Source organism: Adiantum capillus-veneris, chromosome 29, assembly GCF_014529385.1.
Source record: "Adiantum capillus-veneris isolate H3 chromosome 29, ASM1452938v2, whole genome shotgun sequence".
NCBI classification, from domain to species: Eukaryota; Viridiplantae; Streptophyta; class Polypodiopsida; order Polypodiales; family Pteridaceae; genus Adiantum; species Adiantum capillus-veneris.
Window position 1 is genome coordinate 107,671,644 of NC_140959.1, and position 25,992 is coordinate 107,697,635.

Below are 25,992 nucleotides of genomic sequence, written 5' to 3' on the forward strand. Positions count from 1 at the left end.
ACTCCCTTGACCATTCACAAACAGTTCATGTCCAAGTAAAGCAGGGTTGCTTTGGATCAATGGACACCATAGTTTCTCAATCACATGGGATTTCCCTCGAGCATCAAGAGACCCCCCTGCATGAGAAATGTCCTTTTCCTGCAACGGCTGAAACATATCCTATGTCGGAGCCTGTAAACCCTGTGTAGGAGCTTGTAAGAACTCTTGCATCCTTGGGTTCTTGAACAAATGCTGAAAAATTTCCATGCAGCTAAGTAGTTGAGCTTTAAACAACCTGTCTTCTTCTTGAAGAGTTGTAGGAACTTTCTTTGTGCCATGTGAGGAAGATCCCTCTTCAATTATCTTGTCTCTCTTCACTACCATAATGATATGCTTTGTGTTTCTTTCACCCACAACAATCCACGCTGAACTCTTTGAAGAGAAAGTGATTGTCCCGTCAATGGAACCATGAAACCAGGTAGGTAATAAAGACAGTACTAATTCAATTACCTGTTAATTTCACACAGAGGATTGAGGAGAAGAGAGAACACACATGCATCCAACAACTAGACTGTCACTGTGCATACGAAGATCGACACCATGCCCCAAAGACTGGCGCCCCTTTCGGTATTGTTTTATTCAATTGAAAATAAACGATTTGAACACTTAGACCAAACTTGCACCAAGCTGTCCAAACCTGTCAAGGGCTGAAATTGCAGGCTTCCAACCCAATATCGACAGCATAATGGCGCCCAAGATCTCTGTAGGTCAAAAGTCCAAGTCTAGGATGAATTTCCTTATATTTTAGAAGCTTTCCAGTGATCTGTAAGTAAATTTCAGCGCGCTGTAATTTCCTGATTTGGTCCCTGACAGGAAGCCAAATTCCTGTACAACCACCCCGAGGCTTCCCTGAAGCTTCCAAGGTGTTCTGTTGCAATTTAGGTTCGAGACCCTAAACTTGCAAGCTCAAATTTTCAATTATGGATTTTGCTTGACCAAAAGAAGGAATATCTACCATGGAGTTACTAAGGGATTTTGAGCGACGCTATATGTCACAAAGTGATGATGTGGCATGACCAACCAGGTTGGAAGAGCAAAGCTAGAGTTGAGCTAGAGCTGGACTTGAAGAGCAGACCCGAGGTTGAGCACAGCCACATGTGAAACGCGGTGGGGTAGGCTGGATGTTTGATGCTTTTCGGAGAAGCTATGAAAGCATTGACTTCTTAAGGCTTTTGGCCATCAGCTTTTGATAGCAGTTGCTTTTCAGACGGAGTGCCTTTAAATTCATGGCATGGTTGCAGATTGCAAATTGACTCTTCGACAGTTATGTGCCTTGATAGATTTATGTTAAAGAAGTACTACAAGGGACGCCTATTTTAGGGACCATCGCATCTAGTGGGGAACTCGGCCTCATTGTGTCTTGTCTTTAGTTTTTAGTTCCCTTTTCAATCCCTATACTTGCTGTTTTAGTTCAATTTGTTTGTCTGTTTCACTACCTTGTCAATGAATTTCCAGTTATAGTGCTATTAGACATTCAGTCGACCTTTCTTCTACGAGTAGTCCGCTCCTATTTTCAATAGCTACCATGGATGCAGCATCAACTTGTGATTCAAAAGAAGAGTATGAGTATGTGGAAGAGGAAGTTGAAGTCAAGGAAGAAGAGGATGTGAAGGAAGAGGAATCCTCCCAAGAGGAACAAATAATGGGTGATGAGGGTAAGCCAGACTCATCTGTTGATGCAGCCGATGCTCAGGACCTAAAATATCAAGAGGAAGTGCAACTCCTTACACATCACGTGCTCAAGTATTCTGAGGATCCTTGCTATGCAAAGCTTATAAAGGTGTCGCCTATGAATACAGTTAATTGGCATTGGAAGAGATTAGTTGCCCCGAATACAAAGACCCTGATGAAAATGAAGGCAAAGTCATCTAAAACAAAGTCATCGGATTTGAACGGAGAGGGTGATTGAGGACGAGGAGCACTTTGTTTGCAGGTGTAGATCATATGAGAGCATCAAAGATAGATACGAGGCTCTTTTCACAGGATAGCTCACCGTACGACAGATCATGGAGTCTAGAGATCATAGCTAGTTTGGCCATTTTCTAGTGGAGATATATACACATAGAGAGGCACTGATGGCACCTGAAGCGGCAGAGGGTGGCGGATAATCACAACTTACAGACTTCTTCTAGAGGCTCGCAATCCGTCACACGGACAGAGAGAGGTCACCCTACAGCAGGCTGAGACAGTCAGAGCTAAGGAGATGCCCCCGAGCTCCAAGACTCCATCGTATATAGATCTAGGAAATCCAAACTCGCCACCACCAAGAGGACCGAATTTCGTTACTTTGTACTCTTTTCCTTTCCCGATAGATGGAGGACACACACATGTATATTTGATTTGTCTCATAGGACGACTTCGGCCTCTAATCTGCCATAAGATCTTTCTTCCTTTCCTTTTTATCTCTCTCCCCATAATGTGTAACTATATTGATTGTGGAAGAGCTTTTGCACATGGCCAAATGATCCATGAAACAACAGGGTACATGGGTCAAAGGGCCATTTTGAAACATACAAAGCATGGGCACAGAGACAAAAAGGTGCAAGGGTGTGAGTTTTGGTAGTGTTAAGGTCTACCAATATTTTTTAAACTTCCACTTTTAAAGCCATGTATTACATAGGGCTGCATGCAGTACTACGCTTGCAAAATTAGGGGTATCTGAAGGAAACTTGGCACACTTCAATATCATCCACAAAGGAGAGTATTGTAAGATGGTTTGAGGTACCTGAACAGGTGAAGCGGAGAAATGACTTATGTCAGCATACAAAGCCTCGGTTCCTGTAAATAGCACAAGCAAGAAATTTCTGAGAACAAGGAAGATGTAACAAATTGTCTTGTGACTTCAAGAAGAAGCTTACCTGTAATGCTCAGCACAATTCCTCCAAGTGAGACCCATGCAGCCTTGGTATCATGAACAAAATACTGCACAATGTATAAAGGGGAAAAGGCTCGGAAAACAGCTGGGTTGTGTTTGATGATATTGTAAATCCCAATGCTTCCAATTGATAGAAACCAGGTCAGAACTAGTGGAGCAAAAACCCACCCAACTTTATCTGTCCCAAATCGCTGTAGAAAGAATAGGCCCACCAAGATAACACAGGCGACCCCAACAACAACATCTGAATAGGAAAGAATGAGCATAACATCAATATCATAAATTGACCTGAGAAGAGCCCTACTAAAAGAATGTAGTGAGTAATTGGTTTTATTTCATACCATTGCTGATTTCCGGGCTGCTAACTTTGATTCCACTTACAGATGATAAAACTGCAAACAGAATTTGTTGGTAAGTAAAGTTCATCTGTCAGCAATTACAGTATTTACCACATATATGACAATTTCTGTGCAAGTGGAGACGCTCTATAATCCTCACTGCATGAGGACAAAGAAAAGGCTAAAACAAAATTTCTGGCAGGGTTTGAAAGAACAACTTTTCTTAGAATCATAGGGCTATATCATCACAGGAAGAAAGAAAAGAAAATAAGATATATCAGTTTCTCTTAGAGACCAAAATGGCCCATTAGACCAGAAACAGGAACTTTTGATGGTGATACCTCTCATCATAAAGTGTCACAGAAAAGGGAAGTATAACCCCAACTGATCGTCGGTGTTTTGGAGAAGCCTGCTACCCTCAGAAGAGGGAGATCCCATCAGCCCAGCCATCTACCTGCATGGGTGACCCTATGCTTGAAGTTTGTGACCTGAAGTGCTATTCTCTTATGCTTCTAGATCAGCCTTCTGAGAAACACCTCTGACAAAATTGTCAATGAAAAGTTGCTTCAAATGGACTTTGGCACCTGCACTTTCATAGCTGTAGACCAGCTCCTTGATTGTTGAATTCAGCCAGCCAGCTTTAGCCTCCAGCAAAGGTCCAAGTCAGCCCCAAGAACATTCACATCGAAACGTCACATGGTTCTCAGATTTCAGCCCAGTAGCAGTTAGATCTAGCCTTCCTACGTTCCCGTATCAGCCCCAAGAGGGGCCTTGCCGTTAGAGTTGCGTGGATTTTGAGAGAGGGCGGATAGCCGGTGCCAACTCTTTTTTTGGTTGGATCGACTTCAAAGGTATCAGCATCATCCATGAGCATCAGGTATAGTTCTTGCACACATCATGTGTGCAATTCTGAAAGAAACACAACTCTGGTATTAGAGTGGGGAGCCCTTAAGAGGGCTGGCTAGTTGGGACTCCATTGTGGTTATCTCCTCCTCTCTCTTTTTTTTTCTTCTTGTCTTCATACTACAGATGATGGTTTCATAGTATGACCCAACTACATGGACACACATGTGCCATTGGCTAGATCTGCACTTCTTCACGCCAGCACGAGATAGAGACAGGCAGATACAGGACACCAGAGGAGAGGATTTGTCAGGTATGCCAACATGAGCCAGAGATAGAGGAGTGTGGCATAGTTGATCTACCGCCTATTATGAGATTAGAGGACAATTCCACTGCCTATTCAGAGAGGGGTTTGGACCAGTGGCCAAGGTCATGGATTATGGTGACCTGAGATGTCTGAGGCTGTACCTCCTAAAGATATGCAGATTCAGAGAGGCTCTCCTCAAAGTTGGACACTTCATTGAGAGAGGGATTTCTTTAGAGCCCCTGCTCCGTAGTAGCACGATAGAGAAGAGATACTATCTTCTAGCAGGGGACATCACTTGATAGAGTTGTCCAGCTAGGACAATCTAGACGCCCCAGGCTACGAGGATCCTCACATCCCCGGAGATGTATACATAGGCGGATCAGGATCAGCATTGATCAACATCGAGCATGACCTATCAGGCTTCTCAACATGGAGGATATTGATGCCCTACGATAGCGACCAATGCTTGATCTCTTGAGATGAGTGTTGTACACCTTGAACCTCTACCCCCTATTAACCCCACTCCTCCTGTGTATTGATGTACTGATATCAGTATATGATAGTCTCTAGCTCCATCTCTCCGACCCTATTCACCATGTTTACTCTGTTACCTCTCCCACCTACAATCAATGTTACTGTATGAAAGACCTAGATTTTAGATTTTCTGTTCATTTTTTATTCTAATAGCTTTCTAGACAGAGTATCAGATTCTATTGGAATGTAACTTTTGGTCTCATAGGTCATTTTGGCCTTTTGAAGATGTTTAGTATAACAGTTCATTTCTCTCTCTCTCTCTCTCTCTCTCTTTTCCTATGATAATCTCTCTCTCTCTCTACAAAGGATCTACACACAGAGGATTCATACAGAGCCAGATCACTACTTTTTACAGAGGGACTACTCAGGATGTTCTAATAGCTTTCTAGACAGAGTATCAGATTCTATTGGGATGTAACTTTTGGTCTCATAGGTCATTTTGGCCTTTTGAAGACGTTTAATATAACGGTTCATTCCTCTCTCTCTTTTCCTATGATAACCTCTTCTCTCTACAGAGGATCTACACACAAAGGATCCATATAGCTCTAGATCACTACTTTTTATAGCGGGACTACTCAAGATGGCCCACTTCAGGTTACCTGATCACACCCTCATTGCGGCATTCTTCTTGATCGAGCCATCCAACTTGGCCGCTCATGATGCCTGAGGATGCAAGGATATTCACACCGTAGACGATGTCTTCATCGGAGGCTATGGTGCATCATCAAGCACGCCCCGCACCCCCCGGAGTGCTGACCATTGGAGGACATTGAGGCCATATTGCAAAGACCCATGAGAGAGATCATGGGATGATCGCCATTGTCCACTTTCCCCGTTGTGCACCTCATTAGCCATCATGTGATTGTATCCCTCCTTATCTGTTTTGAGCTGATGTATTATGTGATGAGGATGTTCATGATGATGAGGATGTAGGTAGGGCTTGCATACCTATCCACTCTAGATACCCTCATTTATTTTATGTTCCCTTGACACTGTACTAGAGTCACACATGGATGTAACCTTTTGGTCTCATAGATCACGATGGCCTTTTGAAGACATTGATGTAACATTTCATCTCTCTCTCTCTCTCTCTCTCTCTCTCTCTCTCTCTCTCTCTCTCTCTCTCTCTCTCTGTGTGCACGTTAAGACTCAAAAGGTCTGCTGCACGTTAAGACTCAAAAGGCTGGAGACGATTCCTGCCCACTGGTGACTGTGGGCCTGTTTTGCGACCTCTCTTGCCTAACCCTACCTGCTGCTGCATAGAGATGCTCGCCTGCTGTGGCCTTCCTGCTGGCTGCATCGTGAAGGGGATCGGGGAGCACCACAGACGGAGAGTGAGAGAGAGAAGGAGACACACGACACAGATATGGGTGGGGAGACTCAAAAGAGTGGCAGCTCCCTATACACTTATGCTATGTATAAGGTATACAAGTCAGTGGGCGCCCAGACTCTGGGCGGTCGGGCAAGGCACAGACGCCTATACCCCAACAACCTCCCACTTAAAGGCGATTGTGCCTTTAAGCAAGGGAACCTAGTCTAAAGACTACAAAAGGCGAGAGAAAACCGCTCTCAACCGATGCCCACTAGCTGGCTGTGATCGTGTGCATCCGGCTGTCCTGCTCCCGTGTAAGTCCATACACCACCAGACGTACCGCACACGTACTACAATTATGTACGCAATACCTGTATATCTCCCTTGTGCACTATGCCATCATCAGTCAACAAACGACTGACAACCCCAACTGCAAATGCTCCCACTGCAGCTGCGATATCCGGTCTCAAGATCAGCATCTCATACATGAGACCACCGAATGCCGATGCAATGCTAGCGGGCCCTGCTAGCTCTACAGAGCATGCATCAACATATATATCCCTGGCAATAGGCATCTCTGACTGACAAGGCGTGTCAGCCACATGCATCTCCTGACTGTCCGCAAAAGACGCATCAACCTGTTGTGCAACCTCAGAGCAAACCAACTGCTCTAGGTGTCTGCTGGAAGACATATCCTGCACAACTATATCCCCGTGCTCACTGTCGAGCATAGAAAGGAATGATTGCATAATCGCTGACATCTCAGTCTCCTCTGCAATCATCCACTGCAAACATTACCACTCAATCTGTTGTGACTCACTAGAGCTCTCATGCTCTAACTCCGTATGCATAGACTCTTGCACAACGTCCTCTTGTCGTGACTCACTAGAGCAAGACCGCTCTACCTGTCTATCCTGCGTAGAAGTATCTCGCACAACTAACTCTCTGCTTTGCTCAGTCACTAGCAAAGCATGCATGTGTGACTCTGTCACCTCTCTGTGTGACTGCTCAAGTCATTCCCCAACTGTGTGCACAACGAGCTCACTACTCTGCACTCCATGCAAAGTACCCTGCAACCCATGAGCAAAAGAGACTCGCCTGCTCTCTCGCTCTCTACCTGGCTGCGTGATCACAGAGACAACACTGTCTCTCCCACGATCCACATGCAATGGGTAACCTGTACCACTCCTGGCACCTCTCGCAATCACTAGCGAACCCAAATGCAACGCAAAAGATCGCTCAAGCAATGATACCCGACATCCACTATCCTGTAACTGTCTGACTGAGATCAAATCCCGTCTCAGATCTGGCACATAACGCACATGACGCAGGGTAAATCTCATACCACTGGGCAAGGACAAACATACGTCTCCTGTACCCTCAATGTCATACACAGCACCATCAGCCATGTGCACACAACCAAGTCTCCCACTAGAAAACGTGCTAAACCACTCACGATGCGACGTTACATGGAAAGTAGCATCTAAATCTAGTAACCAATGTGAAGACAATGTGCAATCCGATATGCAATCCGTAGACATAAGATCGTCTGAAGACAAGCTAGATGTAAATGTGACATCGCCGTCACAAGCATACTCAGTAACCACCGTACTGATCTCACTAGCATCTGTCATGCCCAAATCTGCATCACGCATCTGTCGCCTCCGTTGTCTCAAACGCCTGAAACATCGACGCCTAATGTGCCCTCTATGTCCACAATGCCAACATGTCAAGTCTCTATGCCGTCGAGACTTGCGTGTGGGACCAATCTCTCCCATGGACATAGAAGTGGGACTAGACTCCCCTGTAGACATGGATGTCACGTACATAGCATGTAAACTCTGCCATAAAGCATGAGTTGTAGTCTCCCTCGAGACCTGCCAGTCAACAGACTCAACCAGATGCAAATGAATCGTAGACATTGCTAACTCATCAAGATCCTGCCAATCATCATCACGCATAGACTTGGGCTTCGCCGATAAACAATGCAAGGGTTTATCCTGCCCCAAATCCGCCAATGCAACAAGCATATGTTCCTTCCAAGCAACAAAATCTGCACCATCAAACTGTGTCAGACCATAACGCTGGAAGTCAAATGAAAAATCAGCCATAATGCTCGCAAAAGAGCAACCAACAATGAGTAGCAAATGTCAACCAAATCAGCCATAAACTGGCTCGAATCGCATCAACAAAAGTCTGCAAATATGGTTGTAAGATATGGCTGCAAATCAGCCCCAAAACAGCCCCAAAATTCAGCTCTTAAACAGCTGCATAAACAAGTCACAAATGTGTCCCAAATCAGCCCACAACTGAGCCATACATGGACACTTACAAAGAGGAAACAATGGCTGAAAATTCAGCGCCCAAATAAGACCTCAAACCTGCCTGTAAACTTGTAAATCTGTAGCTGAAACCTGCTGAAAAACCTCAAGCCATTAGTGCTCGAATCCGGCTACCTAGCTCGTAGCCACACAAGCATACATCACAATACTCACTCCTGTGAGTGTGCCAAGATAACTGTACGCCTGTCAAACCCGTGAGCTAATCACTAAGCCCACACTATGCGGTATTGATGCATACACACGCACAAATCTCCCACCTGCAGAGAACACCGCACGCAAATGCTGAGTGCAACCCGCAATCTCTACCTAGATCGCATAAATGATACGCATAAAACTCCTGGGAAAATTTCGCAAGAGTCTCATCAGTAAAACGGCCACAAAACCAATAACCAAATTGACTGCACACTCAAAACCAGGAGCAACCAAAGCGCATCAAACCGCACTCCAAATGCATGCACCAATCTCCACACTTTACATACATCATTGCAAACACCTGTAAATCTAGGACACAAATATCTTCTCTACCTGTGACTGCCAAAAAACATGCTCGAGGCATACATTGCCGAGCTCAAAATGCAATCCCATTAGTCTCCCTGAGCATTAAACCACATAAGGCATACATCGTATCCTCCCACCTGTGAGGAAACTTGCAGCAAATATCACTCTCACATCTGAGAGCAAACCATGTGTGGAATCCTCGACACACAATAAACAATTGCTGCTGCAGAAAATTCAGCGTTCAGAATTTTAAAATTCTGATATGACGAGCGCGTCCGGAGCGTGCCAAAACCCCAAGGTAGACTCCTGGATCACATGTATCCGAGTCCGGGTGTGAAAGCTATGCCAAAAACCTCCGTTTCGACCCAAAAACGCAGCATAAACTGCCAAAAGAGGGCTGAAAAATGCAGCTCCTCAACCGTAGCTCGAATGAGGTTTCTGATGGCTCGAATGGCTTCGAAAGGGGGTTAAACTGTAGGACACCTGGAGGAAAAGCTCTTGGAAAGCTGAATTTGCCGATGCCGAAGTCGAAACCCTGTTTGCACTCTTGAAAGTGCGCGCGCGCGCTGACGAGATTTCGGGAATGAAACTGGCTCTCCGCTGTCGTCGTGACTGTGCCCACACGCGCTCCCTCCGCACCTAGGCTCTGATACCAATTGAAGGGGATTGGGGAGCACCACAGACGGAGAGTGAGAGAGAGAAGGAGACACACGACACAGATATGGGTGGGGAGACTCAAAAGAGTGACAGCTCCCTATACACTTATGCTATGTATAAGGTATACAAGTCAGTGGACGCCCAGACTCTGGGCGGCCGGGCAAGGCACAGACGCCTATACCCCAACACATCGCTCGCTTCCCCCTCTGCTGACGACCACTCTGCAAGCTCCTCTCCTGTCCTACGCGCGCCCCGACACCCCCCTTTGCGTTTATCTACGCGTAGAAAGTCCTTTTGTCTCCTACGTTAAAGTTTAAATACTTTTAAGTTTGAAGTTAAACTTTTAAGTTTTGCTCTATTCTCAGTCCCTTACCCTAGTACCCTGTCATAATAATCAATATCTAATTCTCCTAAATGATTTTCTCATATTAAACCGATCATTTAATGTGGGGAAGTGCCAGGGGAGAAAAGGCTAGGATATTGGTTAAGCTAGTAGACCGGCCACAGTAGGGATCCAAAGGAGGGAAAATAGGGATCCAAAGGGGGGGCCATCTGCAAAAGAGCCATGTGCAACAATGGGCTAAAAAGACCCTAAGGTTCAGCCCATTAAGACTTCCAAAATGCTAAGGTTCCAAAATTCAAAGGTTGTGTCCAACGGGTTAAAGCTTAGGGGGAATTGGATGCTTTGTGTGCTCTCCAAAAGTCAACACACATCCCTACACATGAGGGGGCGAGCCCTAAAGGTAGGGGATGAGAGAGAAAGTCACACACACACACAGGCTCCCTTTACACAAAGGCAATTAGGGACACATGTCAGCTCCCTAGCCCAGATGCCCACAAGGTATGCCCAATTCCTACTGGATGGCCTTGGAGGTGGACCAATGAGAATTAAGCTAGAGTAAATCTAGTTTAATTAATTTAAAAACATTTAATAAAAGAAACCAATGAGAATTAAGTCTCCTAGAAGACTATTGGGCAGTCTCCCGAGGGGTCTAATGAGCATTCAGGAGCCCAATGGCTTGCCTGATTCCTATTGGCCAGAAGGCAAAGGGGTCCAATGAGAGTTTAGTTTAATTATTTAATAACCTAAAGCTCTCACAAAAGGGGAAAGGGGGACACATGTCAGAAGGCTATCACTTATGCTGCTTAATAATCATTGGCTTGACTTGGGGAGAGCCAATGAGGGCTCAGCAAGAGCAAATAGCAAGAAGGCTCGCCGAAGAGAGAGAGGGGGCTAATTTTTGCAAGGCATTATCACACACACACTCACACAATCTCATGTGTGAAGAAAGAGAAGACTATCTCTTCCCAAGCTTTAATGGAGAGCTCATCACCTACTCCAAGCTTGTGAGATAGAAGCCTACATTAACACACTCTTGGCATGTGGATGCAAATCCAACCAAGAGCCAAGCTTCAATGCATGCTCATATCCTCTACCAAGCTAATTACTAAGCTAAGCTATGCTAATATGAGTGATTATGTGAGGAGATGTACATCTTTCTCGTAAGATACTCCTTCCTCTCAATCTACTCTCATATCCTGCTAGCTCTCACCATCTTCGAAGGTGTGTGAGGTCTTGGGTCTGAGAACGGGGATAATTCAAGTTGTGTTTGCTAAGTGTTTTGCTTAGTGCATGAAGCTTTCATCTTCATTGCACTAGCTAGTCTTGAAGGAACACAAAGAATTGTATTGTACAATGTCTCTCTTGATGGGAGAAACCATAATACAAAGCCTTTTGGAGGGGGGACCGGATCCATGAAAATCCGGTCCTCAACTGTTGTCATTAGCTTAATTTCTCTCTCTTTTGAAAGTATTGTTGATGCTATCTAACTAGGTGTTATGCTTTTTGTTGCTCTCTCCACCCAAGCACTCTTGTAATTCTCATTAGGAATCTATTCTAATGAAATGCCCACTATGTTCATGCTCATTTCCGCCACACACAATTTATTAGGCCATTAAATGTTACATTGGTATAAGCTCAAGGTTTCTCTTTTCTTGCTCAAGAAGGGAGGTCCTCAAGCTAGCTACAAATGGTTGGTATTATTAATTGCCTGTGAATAAGTAGAATAGGGATTTTTCACCCTTGCAGTGCGCCTGCCTTTGTGCAGTTAATGGGGCATCACCGTCGAGAGCTATGGTCTTAATAGTGGAGTCCTACGGGGCTTGCCTACGGCTTAACCACTATTGAGCTATTAGAAGCTTGACAGGAGCCGGTGCTATTTTGGTGTCGAAAGACCCTCTCTTCTATTCCTTGCAATTAATGGTATTCGAGCCGCGGGTACAGTAGCTTGAGTGCTTTTTCTAAAGGGTAAAGAGGAGTAGCAACTAGGGCTTGAAGTGCCAAAGTACACCTAAACAGTTTACACCTAAAGGTTGTTAGAATGACTGACAATAGTAAAGAGAGTGAAATTATTGTTGATAACTTTGATTTTGCTCATGAGCAAGCTACTAATGATGCTTCAATGCTTGTTAACTATCTTGTTACTAGACTTCAACAAGCCATGGGCAATTCATCTCTCCAAAGTGAAGTGCAACGGCAGCTCCGTGCTCACGGGATTCTCCAAGCTCATCACCATGACGAGAGAACACCTAGGAAGCCTCCTTGTGAGACTACCAAAAGAGGTCTCTCTCCGATTTGGGAAGAAGAAGAGAATCCATATGAAGGGCTCAAGAATTTACTTCTTGATGATGCATCTCCTTCCCAAAGGAGAACTCAAGAGCCTCCACCGAAGGAACGAGAAAGAAGCGAGTCTCCCGCCACCTCGGCAGAGATGGCTCCACGAAGACGGCGGGTTAAACGCTCTCCATCACCACCAAAGCGGAGAAGACCATCGTATTCTTCTCCTCACCACAATTTAAAGAGGGATGATAAAAAGCAAGAGAAGAAAAAGGCGAGAAAGAGGACACCCTCTTCTCCATCTTCTTCATCCTCTTCCTCTTATGAAAGCTATGGTGAAGATGACAAAGATCAAGACAAGAAAAAGGCGAGAAAGAGGTCACCCTCTTCTCCACCTTCTTCAAATTCTTCATCTTCTAAAAGAAAGTGATGGTATGATAAAAAGCAAGAGAAGAAAAAGGCGAGAAAGAGGACACCCTCTTCTCCATCTTCTTCATCCTCTTCCTCTTATGAAAACTATGGTGAAGATGACAAAGATCAAGACAAGAAAAAGGCGAGAAAGAGGTCACCCTCTTCTCCACCTTCTTCAAATTCTTCATCTTCTGAAGAAAGTGATGGTGCAACCTTTGAACCATAAAAAAGAAGAGGCCATAGGAAATCCTATGTCGCATGGAAGAGGTCGTCCAAATTGAAGAAATTCAAAGAGGGAGGGAAGAGCATCTCTTTCCTTACCTATGATGGTACCTTTGGTGCTACGGACAAAGTCTTGGCCTTTATCCAACAATTTGATGCGGCGTTTGGAGATGAGGGCTTCACGGAGTCCTCTAAGCTACGCCATGTAGCTATGCACTTTCAAAAGTCCACCAGACAATGGTGGTCTAGCCTACAAGCCAACGGTAAAGCTCCACGAACATGGAAAGCTTTAAGAGCTTCCATTATGAAGCAGTTTTTGTCCACCGATGCCAAAGACAAAGTACTCACCGAATGGCGAAGCTTAAAGCTCTCTCCCAATGAATCCATCCATAAATATGTAGACAAGTTTTGGGACTTACAACTCAAAGCCACTGTCTTCAAAAAGTTGGATTTTGGAGAGCAAAAGAAACAATTTTGTGCGGGCTTAACCGAAGAAATGGCGGAGTATGTCAACTCCCAAAGGCCACGTACCAAATCGGCGGTAATACACCATACTATGGCGGCCTCTCGAATCAATTTCCAAACAGGATCTAAAAGAAATAATAAGCCCCCGGAAAACAAGGGTTCCAATGAGCCTAAGGGGAAGGACAATGTCCAAAAGTCTCCTAAGGGAAACTCCAACAAAGCTAAAGAGAAGGGAGTTAACAAAGGTAAGAATAAACTCTCTCCTGAAGAGCTTGAGTGTTATCGTAAGGATAACCGGTGTTTCAAGTGCGGCGAACAAGGGCATGCGTACCGCGCTTGTCCCCAAAAGAACAACCGCCAAGATCCTCCTTGGTTGAAATCCAAGAGGAGGAAACTCACCAAACTCACCACAAAGGATCTCCTCTATGCCATGCTTGGGGAAAGGTAAGAGAACATGATGCTTTTATTCTGTTTGACCCTGGTTCTACTCACAATTTTATATCTATAGAGTTAGCCACCAAGCTAGGCATACAATCCTATGAGATGGGAGATGTCCTACCCGCAGACAGTGCCTTCAAGGGGCAAGAAGCTTCAGTCACTCCCTTAATCGGGAAATTGAGGCTTCATGTCCAAGGCTATGTGGACAAAGAGGACTTCTTTATCTCTCCTCTCAAACATGAGGATGTAATCCTAGGGGCACCATGGTTTGACCGCCTGGCTGCCGATGTTAAATTTCCTAAAAGGAGAATCTCCTTTAAGTTCAGGGAAAAAGACATGTATATAGATGCTAAGGAAATGGGTAACACTATCCCCATTGTACATACACCAGCTTTCAACAAGTCAATAAAGAGCTCTATCTCCGTGTACATGATTTTTTTTAAAGATTCTCAAAATGAACCTAATGCTTTAGCAAAAGAAAATAAAAGCAACCAAAAGGAATTAGAGTTATCCAATTTTCTCAAGGGGTTTCAAGATGTTTTTATTGACGACATCCCTTGTGAGATACCTCCTAAACGAGGTAATGATGACCATGCAATTGAACTTCTTCCAGGAAGTTCACTGCCTAACAAACCTCCTTATAGAGTTTCTCAAGCTCAACAAGAGGAGATTATGCGGCAAGTGCATGAGTTAGTTGAGAAGGGTATGGTTAGGCCAAGCTCATCTCCATTTTGCTCACCTGTGCTACTAGTGCAAAAGAAAGACGGCACATATCGTATGTGTGTCGACTATAGAGAACTAAATAGGATCACTATCAAGAATAGGTTTCCCGTTCCACGGGTAGAAGACCTATTTGATAAGCTACAAGGATCGACCGACTTCAGTAGGATTGACCTAAAAAGTGGCTATCATCAAATAAGGATAGTTGATCAAGACATTGTAAAGACCGCATTTCGCACCACATTTGGTCTTTACGAATACATTGTCATGCCTTTTGGCTTGACCAATGCACCAGCTACATTCAACCGCTTGATGGAGAAGCTGTTCAGGCCTCATCGAACCTTCACTGGAGTGTTCTTTGATGATATTATCATCTACTCTAATTCATTGGAAGAACACAAGCAACACCTCCAGGTAATATTTCAAGTTTTAAGAGAGAATAAACTTTATGTTAATTGAAAGAAAAGTGAATTTTTCTTGCAAGAGATTCAGTATTTAGGTCATATTATCTCTCAAGATGGCATCCAAATGGATCCATCAAAGTTAGAGGTAATAAAAGGATAGCCTAAACCAAGGAATCTTCATGAACTAAGAAGCTTTATAGGTATGTGTGCATACTATAGACGCTTCATAGAAAAGTTCTCACAAATTGCGGGACCATTACATGACCTAACAAAGAAAAACGTTAGGTATACATGGTCTGCTAAAGAGAACAATTCTTTCGAAAAGTTTAAAGAAAAGCTTATCTCTCAACCTGTGCTTACACTACTGGATCTCTCAAAACCATTTGAGGTCCAATGTGATGCTTGTGGTGATTGCCTTGGAGCTGTTTTACTCCAAGAAGGGCACGCCATAGGCTATGAGAGTCGAAGGCTCGACCCTGTTGAGCAAGCTCTAGGTATATATGAAAAGGAACTCCTTGCAGTTCTACATGCCTTAGAATCATGGAAGCACTATTTATTGGGGACTCCTTTCATTCTGCGAATGGATCACCAAAGTCTTAAGTACTTCATGACGCAGACCAAGCTCTCCGACAAAAAAATGAGGTGGGCAAATTTCCTTTCGCAATTTCATTTTCATATTGCTCACATTGCTGGCAAGCATAATCAAGTAGCTGATGCACTCTCAAGAGGGCTGAGAGTGAATGCGGTTTCCATAGCAACTCACAATGATCTATCTTCAATGATAGATAAGTATGCTGTTGATCCCGATTTTAGAGATGTGATTTCAGCCCTTGCATTGGGAAAGAAAGAAGAACCATTTACCTTACAAGATGGTTATCTTCTCTATGGCAATAGACTATGCGCTACTAACTCACTACGTGAGAAAGTAATGTATGAATCTCATACTCCACCTTATGCGCGGCATAGAGAGATTCAGTCTACCTTAAAGGGAATTGAAACATATTTCTATTGGCCTACCATGAAAGTGAACATACAAGAGTATGTTTCTAAATGTGTGGTATGCCAAAAGACAAAATTTGATAGAGGGAAGCAACTTGGATTGCTTCAACCCTTGCCAATCCCTAATTCACAATGGGAGAGCATATCCATGGATTTTATCTTTGGATTGCCTAAGTCTATCCATGGGAATACGGGAATATGGACGATAGTAGACAGGTTCAGTAAACAAGCTCATTTCATACCTGTCAAAAAGACTATCAAAGCCCATCAAATGGCAACGCTCTTCATTTCACAAATTTTCAAGTACCATGGCTTGCCAATGTCCATAGTGTCGGATAGAGATCCTAGAATGACCAGTAATTTCTGGAAGGGTCTCTTTGAGAATTTAGGGACAAGGCTAAACTTCTCTTCGGCCTATCATCCACAAACGGATGGCCAAAGTGAAATAGCTAACCTAACCATTCTTGATCTACTAAAAGCCTATGTAACAGAAGTAGATCAAAGATCCCAATGGGAGAAGTACTTACCCTTAGTGGAGTATGCTTACAATAACACTGTACATACTTCTACGGGAAAAGCACCTTTCGAGGTAATTGAGGGAAGATCAAAAAGTCCCTTGCTACTTAAGGTACATGGGAAGATCTTCGCTGCAGATGAGTATAGCCGAGACCTACAAGAATGTTTTCAAAAGATTAAGGATGCTATCTCTATCTCAGAGCAAAGGGAAAAGGCTGCTACTGACAAGCACAGAAGAGCCCAAGCCTTTAAAGAAGACGATTGGGTCTTGTTAAAGTTTCCCAAGGTTCGATTAAGGCACACAACGGGCAAGAATCCTACGGGCCACCAAAAGTACTATGCTAAACTAGCAAAAAGGTACTATGGTCCCTTTCAGATTCTTAGGCCAATCAATGAGATGGCCTATCAACGCAAGTTGCCCAATCATTGGCTCATACACAATGCTTTCCATGTGAGCCTATTAAAGGCTTACAAAGGAGAGCCACCTCAAGAACCAACTATTGAAGACCCGCCGGAGATCAAGGACCAAGAGGAGGTACTGCAACCCGAGTCCATTCTCCGACATGAAGACAAGGTGCTAAGAGGCGGTAAGACTATCCGACGATATCTTATTAAGTTTAAGAATTATCCTTTTGAAGATGCTAGATGGATGCAAGGCATTCAATGAAAGGATAACCTAAACCTTGTCAATGCTTACAATGCTTCCCAATGAGTAAGCAAATGTACAAAATGTTAAAAATGAACAAAGTTTTTGTCTTATAAGACTTTCTTTTTCTTTATTGTGCACAAAAATGTAGTATGCATGCTTAGATCAAGTTTGTGGAGACGACGTCTCCCAAACACCAGGTAGAGCTTGTCACTCTATTATGGAAGACTGATAGGACTAATGTGCAGACATGCTTGCGGCAGCCTAAGGCTCTCAAGCGCCAAATGGACTAGTCATCCATTGTGGAATGATGTCGTAGGGTAGCATAGGGATCCTCTACCCGCTAAGAAAAGGACTCATGAATATGCTTTATCTTCTCTACACCATAGTCGAGGACGACTATGATTTCAAGAGAGAGGTAATGTCATAATAATCAATATCTAATTCTCCTAAATGATTTTCTCATATTAAACTGATCATTATGAAGGAGTACGAGCGGAAGTGCGACGCGAGAGAGAGTGCGAGAAGAAGAGCACTACGATATGGTGAACACGCTCTACTGTAATGTGTAGAGCATAGTGAGTTCTTATTAGGTTTTTACAAAAGAATATGTGTACATACCTGGCGGCCCGCCCACTTACCTGGGCGACCACATTGGGCTTTATACCCCAACAACCTCCCACTTAAAGTCCAATGTGGTACTTTAAGTGTGAGAGAAGCTACTATACAAGCTAATATACAAGAGATGTAGAGAAGTGATGTACTACCCTACACCTAACTGCTTGCGAAAATGCGCAAAGCTCTCTGAGGGAAGTCCTTTTGTAAGTAGATCAGCAGGATTTTCTGTGGTGTGAACTTTGACAAGCTGAAGTTGCTTATCCTCGAGCATTTCCCTGATGAAATGATACTTCACATCCACATGCTTTGTCTTTGAGTGATAAACTGGATTGCGAGCCAATTGTATAGCACTTTGACTATCACAATATAACACAGGCATCTCTTCTTTGATTCCCAAACCTGTTACTAGTCGATTAAGCCAAATTGATTCTTTGCATGCCTCTGATGCTGAAACATATTCAGCCTCTGTAGTAGACCGAGTAACAGAATCTTGTAATCTAGAACGCCATGATACTGCTCCACCAGCCAATGTAAAGACATACCCTGACGTAGACCTTCGGTTGTCTAAGTCACCTGCATAATCTGAGTCTGTAAAACCCTTTACACTTAGCTCCTGACTTCCATAGCATATACGCATACTCTTTGTAGCTTTCAGGTATCTCAATATTCCTTTCACTGCCTCCCAATGTTTCTTGCCTGGGTTTGACATGTATCGACTTACTACTCCCACTGCAAATGCAATGTCTGGGCGAGTAGCAATCATTGCATACATCAAACTACCCACTGCAGACACATATGGAATCTTATCCATTTCAGCCTGTTCTTCCTCAGACACAGGACAATCTTGTTTGCTAAGTTTCACATATGGTGGCAATGGAACACTCAGTGCCTTTCCCTTCTCCATATTGAAACGTTGCAAAACCTTGTCAATATACTCTGTTTGAGATAACCAAATCAACTTCTTTGATCTGTCTCTCTCAATGCGCATACCAAGTATATGACTTGCCTCACCCATGTCTTTCATGTCAAACGATTTTGCCATCTTTGACTTCAAAGCTGAAATTTCTTCCAAGTGCTTGCCAGCAATCAACATGTCATCCACATACAAAATAAGGATCAGCCAACTACCATCCTTAGCCTTCTTTGTATATAGACAGTGATCGAACTCACTACGTTTGTAGCCTTGAGAAAGCATAAACTTGTGGAATTTATGGTACCATGCCCTCGGTGATTGTTTTAAGCCATAAAGACTCTTTAACAACTGGCATACCTAATCTTCCTTGCCTTTCTCAACAAACCCTTCTGGCTGCTGCATGTAAATTTCCACATCTAAATCACCATGCAAGAACATTGTCTTGACATCCATTTGGTGCAACACCAAATCTAATATGGCAACCAATGCAAGAAAGCATCTCAATGTAGTTATCTTGACCACCGGAGAGAAGACTTCATCAAAGTCAATGCCTTGTTCTTGCTTAAAGCCCTTGGCAACAAGCCTTGCTTTGTACTTTGGCTGACTATCATGAGCGTTGATCTTATGACTATAAACCCATTTACAAGGTAGAGCCTTTTTGCCCCGTGGTAATTTAACTAGTGTCCATGTCTGGTTTTTATGCAGAGCTGTCATCTCTGACTGCATTGCCAATTGCCAATTCTCGGAGTCCTTCATTTGCACTGCTTCCTTGTAACATGAAGGCTCATTGCAATCAGTCAACATGACATAGTTCATAGATGGAACAAACCTATCAGGAGGTCGCGTGACACGTCCAGATCTACGCACAATAGGTGGCTCATGCTCAGCCACAACTTGTGGTTCCACTCTATCCTGTCCTTGCTCCTCTTGAGCCCTGACATTTTGTCTTGCACGTGCAGGTCCATCTTCTTGGAAGACAACTCTTCTAATCTCCTCAACCCTCTCTGGTTTAGAATGATATTTGGATTCATTAAAGTGAACATCATTGCTGCGGACAACCTTTCTGGATTCGGGATCCCAAAGTCTGTACCCCATCTCACCAAAATTACCATAGCCTAGAAAGATGCACTTTCTACTCTTTGGCTCAAGTTTGTTCCTAAATTCCTTTGGAACGTGAGTATATGCCTCACAGCCAAAGACTCTGAGATGCTTGTATGAGGGCATTTTTCCTGACCATACCATCTTTGGCACTGAATCCTTCTGCAAAACCTTGCTAGGAGATCTATTTACAAGATGAACAGCTGTTGATACAGCTTCAGCCCAAAACCCATTTGGCAGCTGTGCATTAGACAACATACTTCTGACCTTCTCTTGTATGGTCCTATTCATCCTCTCAGCAACACCATTTTGAGGAGGATTGTAAGGAGCAGTAAGTTCACGTTTTATACCTTTTGACTCACAAAAGTCCTGAAAGGCCTTTGAAACTTACTCTCCACCATTGTCAGTGCGTAAGCATTTAAGCTTCTTGCCACTCTGATTCTCCACAAGTGTCACAAACGTTTTGAAAACACTAAACGCTTCATCCTTGTGCTTGAGAAAGTAAACCCATACTTTCCTCGAGCAATCATCTATAAATGTCATAAAGTAAGAAGCTCCCCCTAGAGATAGGTTAGGCATAGGTCCACACAAATCACTATGAACAAGTGCCAACTGTGTATCTCTTCTACTGATTCTATGCTTATGTGGCTGCTGTGTTTGCTTACCATACAGACAATGTTCACAGAATTCAAAATCATTAAATGAAAATCCAGGCAAATAACCAGAACGAGACAAGATTTCCATTCCCTTCTTGGACATATGTCCTAACCGGCTATGCCACAAAGAAACGTTCGGCTGCTCGGTTACATTGATTACATTTTTAGAGACATTTGATACATAAATCATGTAAAGTCCTCCAGACTTTACTCCATGTGCTACTATCATAGAACCCTTGGATATCTTCCACATGTTCTGTCCAAAAGTGGTGACGTAGCCAGCATCATCAAGTAAACCTGTGCTGATCAAGCTCTTTGTAATTGCGGGAACATGTCTCACATTCTTCAGCGTGAAAGAAGAGCCATTCTGAAACTTCAATTGAACATGTCCAACACCTAAGATCTCACATGTCTGCCCATTGCCTAGCCGAACATGATCTTTAGTGGTCACATAAGAGGTAAACCACTCCTTGTTTGGAGACACATGAAGTGATGCCCCTGAGTCTATAATCCAGTCACTCAGTGCATTTCCATCAGATGCTGTAAGAAGAGCTGAGTCCATTGTATTCTTCAAGAAGTAGATGTCTCCTGACACTAGACTGTCATCCTCTGCAACAGTGTTTGTCACATTTATTTCTTGAATCTTCACTGAGGACTTGTTCTTCTCACCATGGTCTTCAGCTTTCTCTTTGCCTTTTTCTGCTTTCCATTCTCTGCAGTCTCTTTTCATGTGACCCTTCTTGCCACAATGGTAGCATTCTATGTCACTCTTGCCTTTAGCACTGCGGGACTTGCTACGAGACTGATTCCTCTTTCCACCTTTGTACTTTTCTTTGGTCCTTCCCCTGACAACTAAGGCTGTTTCTTTGCCTTTGTCCATTGTCTTTCTATTGGTTTCTTCAGTAAGCAGACTTCCTTCTACACCTGCTATGTTCAAACCATCTGGAGGTGTAGAATTACTCAAAGTTGTGCGAAAAGTGTCCCAACTTTCCGGCAATGTGATCAACAGGAACATAGCTCTAACAGGTTCATCAAACTTGACACCTTGAGCTGACAACTGACTGTAGATTGTGTTGAATTCATTCAGATGATTGGACATAGGTGTCCCTTCTTTCATCTTCAAGTCAACAAGCTTCTTAAGCCAGTATACCCGTGAAGTTGCACTCTGCTTCTCATAAATATCACTCAGCTTTAACCATGCTTGATAAGCCGACATCTCGTCTGCTACATTGAAGTAAACGCTTTCTGCCAAAGTCAGCATAATGGTAGAAAGTGCCAATTCATCCATTTCGCTCCATTCATCTTCGTCCATATCTTTTGGTTTTATCCCCTTGAGCTTTATAGGTTTTATCTGCTTCTTTTGTACCAACACGTGCCAAATCTGCTTCTTCCACAATGGGAAATTGGTTCCATCCAGCTTCTTGATATTGTAAAGAGCAGTGTCCTGTGATCCAGCCATAGCTAAGCTTCACAGTGGTTTACTTTCCTGGGAAAAATTCGGTAGATTTTCCCTTGTAAACTGACCTCTGAACCAATATCAACCTGTCAAATGAACCAAGAAAGCTTCAGATTCTGCATAAATTTCGGCAGAGTCTCCTTTGTAAAATGGCTCTGGTGTACTCAAAAAACAGACCAAAAATAGCTCAAAAAACACTGTCTCTCTGACACTGTAAGCTGCGGGTAAACCTGTCCTGCATCTGTACTGTCTCTCACTGTCCTGTAAGCATAGACTGTGACAATGCCTCAACGGCAGTAAAGCAAAGATGCAATCCCAACTGTCTAACTCACAGTCAATACATCCTAGCTGCCTATCTAAGGGTGCTCGAGGGATCGCTCCAAGACCTGTATCACCGAAAGGATCTCAACATTCGAGAATCCCCCAGCTCAATAAAACCTCACTCGACCCTCAACAAAGGCTGCAGTAAATCTGACAGTACATAGACTTCCCACAAAGTCATACATCCACAAATTTCCCACTATATGCTGTAACCGCTGCGGCGGTTGTTTGCTGCGTGACTCACAGCCAGCAAACCCTCAACAAACATACATCATCTCTGACAATACATCCCATGTGGAAGTACCTGCAATGTCAGGATGAAATCTGGAATATCAAGCAACAAACACAAGCTACCTGATGAACTAGTGGATGTCGCCTACAGTCTGTGTGTAGATGCGCCCGTGTCGTATGTGACACGCCTCCAAGAACTGTGAGCCGTTCTTCGATGTATAGACAGCCACAAATCAACACTCTGGGAGTGTCGATATCCTCAGTACCTGCAGTCGTAGGCGGAAAACCCCAAATTTGCAGAGTCGGATCTGCACCCGCCGAGACCACGTAGTCGAAAATGGCCTGCGCAGACCTTTGTCGAAGCCGAACGATGGCCGAGATGACCTCAGAATGAAATTCTGAGAACATCTAGCCCTACGGGCTAGCCCACAGGATTTGGGGCCGTGTCTTCGCCTGTCGAATTTCACTCCAAACTGAGCTGGTGACTCTAGCCTCCTGCAGTGCTGCCCCGAGCCTCGATCTGAGCTCTGATACCAGTTGAAGGAGTACGAGTAGAAGTGCGACGAGAGAGAGAGAGTGCGAGAATAAGAGCATAACGATATGGTGAACTCACTCTACTGTAATGTGTAGAGCATAGCGAGTTCTTATTAGGTTTTTACAAAAGAATATGTGTACATACCTGGCGGCCCGCCCACTTACCTGGGCGACCACATTGGGCTTTATACCCCAACACATTAATGTGGGGAAGTGCCAGGGGAGAAAAGGCTAGAATATTGGTTAAGCTAGCAGACCGGCCACAGTAGGGATCCAAAGGAGGGAAAATAGGGATCCAAAGGGGGGGCCATCTGCAAAAGAGCCATGTGCAACAATGGGCTAAAAAGACCCTAAGGTTCAGCCCATTAAGACTTCCAAAATGCTAAGGTTCCAAAATTCAAAGGTTGTGTCCAAAGGGTTAAAGCTTAGGGGGAATTGGATGCTTTGTGTGCTCTCCAAAAGTCAACACACATCCCTGCACATGAGGGGGCGAGCCCTAAAGGTAGGGGATGAGAGAGAAAGTCACACACACACAGAGGCTCCCCCTACACAAAGGGAATTAGGGACACATGTCAGCTCCCTAGCCCAGATGCCCACAAGGTGTGCCCAATTCCTACTGGATGGCCTTGGAGGTGGACCAATGAGAATTAAGCTAGAGTAAATCTAGTTTAATTAATTTAAAAACATTTAATAAAAGAAACCAATGAGAATTAAGTCTCCTAGAAGACTGGACTTTCAACAAGATGCTCATTGAACAAAACGTGCAGATGTTGGCAATGCGCTCGCTGTTGCTGTGCTAACTCCATCGCTCCCACCCTCCCCCCAGCGTTGCCGCTGCCCCCCCCCCCGCGCGCACGCTACCCTCCTCAGCTGGCTGCCTCCCGCCCCCCCCCGCCTGCCTTCAGTCCCCTGCTATGCCCCCTCGCGCTGCCCTTATCCCTGCCCGCTTGCTCGCCCCCAGCCCAGCTGCCGCCTCAGTCCCCCGCTGCCCCCCCTCGCGCTACCCTTATCCACTCCTGCCCGTTACACACACACACCACCCCCCCCCCTCGGCCTTGGACCACTAGCCCGCCCGTGGGGTTCCTCCGCATCGACAACTTCTGCAAATCGACACCTTCGGCACCTGTTTCATTTCTTTGGAGCAGTGGTTGGTGCGCCGAATTGCACCGCCCTCCCGTCGTCGCCACCTTCTTATGCCACAGCAGTAGACACAGATGGAGACTTCAGCTTCACCACAGAGGGACTTGTCAGAAGCCCCCTCGCCCGACCCCGCTGAGTCCACCATTTGACTTGCTCTATCTCCTACAGAGCAAGCGAGCCTTGTCGCAGAGGTAGAGAGATTGCAGGCAACTTCGGTCATCTGCAAGGTTCTCGGCACCCGACCTAGCAGAGGAGAGCTGCGAGACCTTCTCCAGGCCCGCCTTCTCGCAGAGGTGGGCAAGATCTTGGATGTCCAGATTCTCGTACGGGGGTATTACCAGATCGAGTTCGAGACCTCCGAGATGGCTTCCAAGGTCATTGCTATGAGTCCACTGGCCATCCGAGCATCACGCACCCACTTTCGACAGTGGCGACATGGTTTTGACCCGACTTCGGACGTGCTTGTAGAGGAGGCAGACATCCCCATCTCAGTCTGCTTTCCGGGTTTACGGAGGGAGTACCTACCACTTCTCTCCAGGATTGGCTCTGCCATCAGGACTGTCCTGGAGTCACCCCGCACGGCGGCATCAGTAGCTGCCAAGGCGGCTGGCATTCCCTCAGTTCGAGTTTTGGTCAGAGATACCCACACGCTCCCGAAGGCCATCCTTCTGCCTCGGGTGAGTGGGGGTTGGTTTAGACAGAGTGTTGAGTACTCAGGTCTCCCGAACCAGTGCTTCATTTGCAGACAGATGGGCCACTTAGCGAAGGCCTGTCCATTGAGGAGGCCTCGACCTGCACCTCAGCCTCAGCCCCAGCCTGCCAAGGCTGGGCTGCAGCCACAGCCAGCGGCGCAACGCACAGATTCAGAGCCACCCTCCGAGCCTGGGCCTCCAGCGGAGAAGGGGTGGCAGCAGGCCCGTGGCCGTCAACGCCAGGGGCCACAGCGACAGCCTGGCCCGCAGGTGCCTACTCAACAGCAGTGGGTTCCCACGGGGAACCGTTTTGGCCCTCTTGAGCATGAGGAGCCCCCTACGCCAGCCTCCACTTCCACTTCACCCTCGCCAGCTGCCCCTCCTTCAGAGTTCCCCTCCTCCTCCTCATCCTCCCCCCCGCCATCTGCTCCCGCCCACTCCCCTCCTCGCCCATCTACTTCTACCGCCCCACCCAGCTTCTCTTCCCCTCCGCCCCCCCCTGCTCCTTCTCCCCCCCCTCCTGCTCCAGTTCCACAGTCGACTCGGGAGACTGGTCCCTCGCCGGCGGCTAGGAGATCTCTTGGCAGCGCCTTTACCACGAGTCGCCTAGCGAGAGAGGGTCTGCCCTTCTTGCGGCCCCCTCTGCAGATTCAGACTTCTTCCCTTACAGCCATCCCCCGTGGTTTGACGAGCATTGACCTCCGACGCTGCTGGGATTTCTTCAACTACGGGTTCACTCGCTTTCTCGGCGATTCCGTAGCAGACTACGAGGCAGCCTGCTTCAGGGTCCACGCTTTCTTCCTCGCAGCTAGGGGGGCAGAGGCCTTGTACTCAGCAGTTGGTTTCTCCTTCCCCCTCTGTGGTAGGACTGAGACAGAGTGGTCCCTCGACTCAGTGGTGGGATGGTTGCATACACAGGTTCTCGAGTTCTCTCACCACATGGGTGAACTTGGAGTTACAGATTTGTTGCAGACTTTGTGGCCACTGGCCAAGTTTGTGGTGACACCCCCAGACTCAGCAGGATGTAGACACATTGTGGTGTACTTTTTTGCTGATATGCAGTGTTTGCCTTGCTATGTATACATTCATGAGGACTCCTGGACAGAGGAGGTTGCTTTACGCACGGCTCGCTCTACTTGGGCTTGGGCTA

At 45.3% G+C, this 25,992-nt stretch overlaps 1 protein-coding gene across 1 annotated transcript in view; it reads right to left on the minus strand.

Annotated features, from left to right (window-relative positions):
* The window catches only part of LOC147419718 (putative potassium transporter 11), a 140,855-nt gene that overhangs the window by 48,394 nt on the left and 66,469 nt on the right, over positions 1-25,992 (minus strand). Inside the window, exons 4-6 of the mRNA XM_086506305.1 lie at positions 3,256-3,306; positions 2,898-3,158; positions 2,765-2,817 (exon numbers count right to left, since the gene is read on the minus strand). Of these exons, the coding sequence (XP_086362431.1) occupies positions 2,765-2,817; positions 2,898-3,158; positions 3,256-3,306 (365 nt within the window). The remainder of the gene's footprint in view (positions 1-2,764; positions 2,818-2,897; positions 3,159-3,255; positions 3,307-25,992) is intronic.